This window comes from Sphaerodactylus townsendi, linkage group LG02, assembly GCF_021028975.2.
Source record: "Sphaerodactylus townsendi isolate TG3544 linkage group LG02, MPM_Stown_v2.3, whole genome shotgun sequence".
In the NCBI taxonomy this organism is placed as follows: Eukaryota; Metazoa; Chordata; class Lepidosauria; order Squamata; family Sphaerodactylidae; genus Sphaerodactylus; species Sphaerodactylus townsendi.
Window position 1 is genome coordinate 70,419,495 of NC_059426.1, and position 5,293 is coordinate 70,424,787.

At 38.4% G+C, this 5,293-nt stretch overlaps 1 protein-coding gene across 1 annotated transcript; it reads left to right on the forward strand.

Moving 5' to 3' along the window:
• Positions 1-425: 425 nt before the first annotated feature.
• LOC125427374 (olfactory receptor-like protein OLF1) lies at positions 426-1,370 on the forward strand. Its single transcript, XM_048486714.1, has one exon. It carries the CDS (start codon positions 426-428, stop codon positions 1,368-1,370), a length of 945 nt encoding a protein of 314 aa, XP_048342671.1.
• Positions 1,371-5,293: the final 3,923 nt, after the last annotated feature.

Genomic DNA, 5,293 nt, shown 5'->3' on the forward strand with positions numbered 1-5,293 from the left:
ACATTCTAGCCATAAAATGTTGAGCTCCCACTTCATTATTAGCATTTTAAAGAAAAAAAGCAAATTTCTAACAGTGCCATCCTAGACAGAGTTATATATCTCAACATCAATTGACTTCTGTGGATATAGAAGGGTATAATGATACTTAGGAAAACAATGTTAAGGATACATCTTTCCGCCTTTAAAATAATAATAGCAGAGCAGGGGGTCTGGTTTCGGATAGCAAAACTGAAAAAAACCTAAAGTTTTTCCTGAGACAACTCATGCTCAAAACTTTTATTTTAAGGACAGAACAAGATAGGTGATTAATGAGCTTTATGTTGTCTGGTTGAGACTTAAGATATCACAGACTTTGAAGAATTTACAGGAATCATTCTTACATTCAGTTTCCCTCCTTTGTTCTGTAGGATTTTTGCTCTACTACAATGGCCCAGTGGAATCAAACCACAGTGTCAGAGTTTATTCTTGCAGGATTCACAGATGATCCACTGCTTCAGATTTTCCTTTTCATTGTGTTTCTAGCAATCTATGTAATCACTCTGCTGGGAAATATTGGGATGATTGCACTGATTCATCTTGATAGCCATCTTCAAACACCCATGTACTTTTTCCTCAGCAACCTGTCCTTCTCAGACCTCTGTTATTCCACTGTAATTGTCCCTAATACACTGGTAAATTTCTTGACCAAAAAGAAATCCATTTCATTCATTGGCTGTGCCACCCAATTCTATTTCTATGCAGTGTTTGCCAGTGTAGAGTGTCTCTTACTGGCTGCCATGGCTTATGACCGTTATGTTGCCATCTGCAACCCTCTGTTATATTCAGTGCTCATGTCCAGGAAAGTTTGTATTTGGCTAGTACTGGCTTCATATCTGGTAGGGTGTATAAATGGAATGATACACACAAACACAACCTTCTGCCTTCCTTTCTGCACCTCCAACATCATTGATCACTTCTTTTGTGACGTGCCATTCATACTGAAGCTTGCCTGCTCTGATACAACACTCAACCACATTCTGCTTTTCGTGATCTCCTCATTGATAGGTCTCTGTTCATTTCTTATCATCCTGATCTCTTATGTCTATATCCTTATCACCATCCAGAAGATCACCTCATCTGAGGGGAGAAGGAAGACCTTCTCCACCTGTGCCTCCCACCTGATGGCTGTCTCTTTGTTCTATACCACAATCCTTTTCATCTATCTAAAGCCCAACTCGAGCTACTCTGCAAGGCAAGACCAAATTGCTGCTGTCTTTTATACAGTGGTGATCCCCATGGTGAACCCTCTGATCTACAGCCTGAGAAACAAGGAAGTGAAGGATGCCCTGAAAAGAATAGTAAAGAGGAAAGGGGTGTCCATTGGGGCATAAATTGTTTACTTCATGCAATAAGGATTTACTCATATCTATAATTATAGCTTGTACAATTCATTTAATTCTTAAAATGGGTAAAAATAACATATATGGACTTGGCAATGGGCAACAGCTCTTGACATGTCTTTGAAAAGAAATAGCAAGTATTGGTATTTCACTTTAATGTAAGAAATGCATATCTCACCCTTCCAAGAGTAGCTTGACAACATTATCAAAAAGCAAACTATTGTACAAAATCTAGCTACAGCTACCAAGGTCAAAACATTTATGAACTTTCCAACATTAATTAGAACAGCATAACATAATAAAAAGCAACAGAATGAAGAGAGCATTATCCCAAAAGTATAATTTTGCAAGCTCTTCCAAAGGACAGCAGAAGGGGAGCTAGAGTATGCTGCAAGAAAAGAGTGATAAAAAGGTCTAAAATTGTAGTGGAAGGCAGATAAGTGAGGAGAATGAAAGGGATGGTCGCCAGTGGGAGTTTCCTCTATTCCTGGCCATGAACTGTGGCATAAGATCACAAACTGGCATTAGAATACAGTACAGCCCAGCCAGTGATAACCAAACACAATGGTAACAGAATAGGGGTACTACGGAAAATATTTTTATGGGCTTCATCACTATCATCAAATTGGCCAGTAAATTACAACATACCAGATCCCACAAAGACATGCAGGATTGCTCATAAAGTATTCTGCCAGGCTACTTACCTCTGGTTAAGTTGCACAAGAGCAGCTTGTAGGACACAGGATACAATCCTCAAATGCTTTGACTTTACATCTGGGTAACTAAAGTGAGAAACACACATATTGAATGGGGGATATACTTCTGGGTAGAAGTGTGTGTCAACAAGTTCTGGGGTATGAGTGGACTGAAGCTAAATATGAGCAGCCAGTGTGATGCAGTGGCAAGAAGAGCTAATGCGATCTTGGGTGTATAAACAGAGCCCTTCGGGGGAGGGCGGCATATAAATTTAATTAATTAATCAATCAATCAATCAATCAATCAATTAATTAATTAATTAATTAATCAATCAATCGATCGATCGATCAATCAATCAATCAATCAATCAATCAATCAATTAATTAATTAATAAGATGTCAGAGTCCAGCTGTACATTACATTCGTCAGGCTATACCTGGAGTACTATGCGCAGTTCTGGAGGCCTCACTTCAAAAAGGATACGGACAAAATGAAGCAGAGGAGAGTAATGAGAATGATCAGACCAAGCCATATGAAGAATGGCTGAGGGATTGCTCTCTCTGAGTATTTGAAAGACTGTCACTTAAAAAGAGCAGGGGGCTATTCATGTTGGCAGCAGAAGACAGGACTCACAATAATGTGTTTACATTATGGGTGGAAAGGTACCAGCTGGATACTAAAGAAAAAAGTTTACAGCAAGAGTAGTTTGGCAGTGTTTGCTCATCTTTGGCTGTAATAAATGATGCTGTTCTATTCTAGTATAGCAGTGAAATAGGCTGCCTAGGGAGGTGGTAAGCTCCCCCTCATTGACAGCCTTCAAGCAGCAACTGGATGAAGACTTATCGGGGAAGTCTAAATTGTTGTTTATGCTGTTTTATGTAATTATTTAACATGTATGTTAGCCACCCTGAGCCCAGCTAAGGCCAGGAAGGGCATGATATTAAATAAAAGGTTTTTGCTGTTGTTGTCATCATCTCAGCTATTCCTGCTTCTTCAATCTCTGTGGCACTGCCGCCTTTGGCTGGCACTTTGGGGAAAAGCAGTACAACCTAATACAACCTAAAAGAAAAGAGCGAAGACAAGGACTATAAAGCACTGAGAGTAACTGATAGTTATGGGCAACAACTCTGTAATTACCCAAGGCCTCTTCCACACATGTAGAATAAGGTACTTTCAATCCACTTTCACAATTGTTTGCAAGTGGTTTTTGCTTTTTTGTACAGTAAAATCCAGTTGCAAAGTGGATTGAAAGTGCATTATTCTGTATGTGCAGAAGGGACCCAAGAGCCAGGCAGAAGAGACATACATCCTTTGTTGTGGCTGCCATCTTTAGGAACTGGTAGGCTATTTGCAGATTCTTTCCATGTAATGAGATGAACCTAATACACAAGTGCAGACTACAAAGCAATAACCCCTAAAAGTTACTCATAACCATGCCAGTAACAGTGAACACATTGAACTCCCTTCTGAACTGTTATCAGCATCTGCTTTTTGTACCAGCTGTATCATCACCATTCATGAAACCATGTTTTTGTTTTTAAAAAGTGAATGTTTATATGCCATCTCAGTGAAACTGATTTCTATTCTCAAAGGTGCTGAGATTATTATACCTGCCGCTTGTGATCTGCATTATTTAAACTGCAAATTATCCAGTTCTAGACTCTCAATATAAAGTCCCTGCTGAATAGAACAGTCTCTGAGATGTTATCTCAGCAGTCCAGTGTTTCTCAAGAATCTGTAGGTGTTATGATGAAACTCTCATTTTTACATCTTCTCCATCCTATTAGTGGAAATTGCACCAGGAGCAGAGGATTGGACAAATAGAAGAGTTTCAACTTCATACTCGCTCTGTCTAATGAATCAAAAATATTAAACAAGTATTTCTAAATAATCAGAAGAGCAAAAGGTGATAGGAGACCACAGAAAATATGGGTAGGTTAAAGAACATTTCTAGTTTTTACGTTAACTCCCCTTTACTATAGATGACCCCCATTTGTGGGGTGCCCAAGTGCACCTATTTCTTTTTCCTTTCATCTCTTTCTTGAAAAATCAGGTGAACAGTGGAAGGTGAAAATTCTTTGCTCATTTCTGCTTTCCTTTACATCCCTTTCACGCCTCTTATATTCAACTGGCCCAAGTGAGTATATCCAAAATATTTTAAGTATATGAAGGTCTCATCACAAAGATTTGGAGTACCATTTTATGTGGAAAAGATGTGCCAGTGTTGGGGAAAAAAACATAATCCATGGAAGCAGGAAGGGTGGCTGTCTTTCCATGCAAATGTAGACAGATTTGATAATCATGACATCTCTCAAGAGAACTTGGAAATTCGAGCTCTGTGTGGTATATCTTAAAGAGAATTCATGAAGCCTCACAAGCAAGGCTGCCAAGGAGGAAATAAGAGGACAATATTCTAGAAGCCCAGAATAATGTGAGACTCAAGGCAAAGAATGTGATTGGCTCTCATGTGAAGTGTAGGGTGGGGGGGGGAGGAATTTTATTCCAGGTGCCCATGGCAGATCTGTGTAGTTCAAGAAGTTACACTACCCACAATCTTTTGAAAGAAACTGACTATTTTTAGGGGGGGGGGGGGTTAACGACTGTGAAATAATTATTCATGGTTCTTGCTCAGAAGTGGTGTAAGTTGATTTTTTAAAAGCCTACGCAGAAGAGATAAAATATATGATTTTGTTCAAGTTAAAGAAGATATTCAATATTACTGAGCAATAGACAACAATATTAAATATTGTTATCTTTTGTGGGACTCAAGCAATTAATCAGGAAACCAGAATGGATTCTAACACCTTCTTCAAAAGGAAAGAATTACTTTATTAAACATTTTAATTTGAACCATTAAGATGTTTTTATAATGCATTTAGGCAATGTAAAGGCTTAGTGATCAATTTCTCTTTACAAATCTGTCAGTCTTATGTAAAATTATGCCAGTCAATTAATTTCAGTGGGTTTAAACAGGAGTAACTCTATGCAGGATTGCACTGTTTGCTCAATGGAATAACTTGCCATAATGAAATCTGTAAATTCTGTCTTAAACAGCTGAGCACACAAATATTTTCTCTAATGAGAGTGCAAAAAAGAAGTTCAAGGTCTGAAAGTCAGTTATTAATACTTAATATTCATAAAGCACTTGAAAAACAAGGGGCTGTTTCCTATGAAATTACATGGAACCTTTCACTGGTGCAAGAGGCTCTTCTGCCAGC

Excerpts from the sequence above, each read along its gene's own strand:
- LOC125427374 (XM_048486714.1), top strand. The coding sequence starts at position 426 with ATGGCCCAGTGGAATCAAACCACAGTGTCAGAGTTTATTCTTGCAGGA.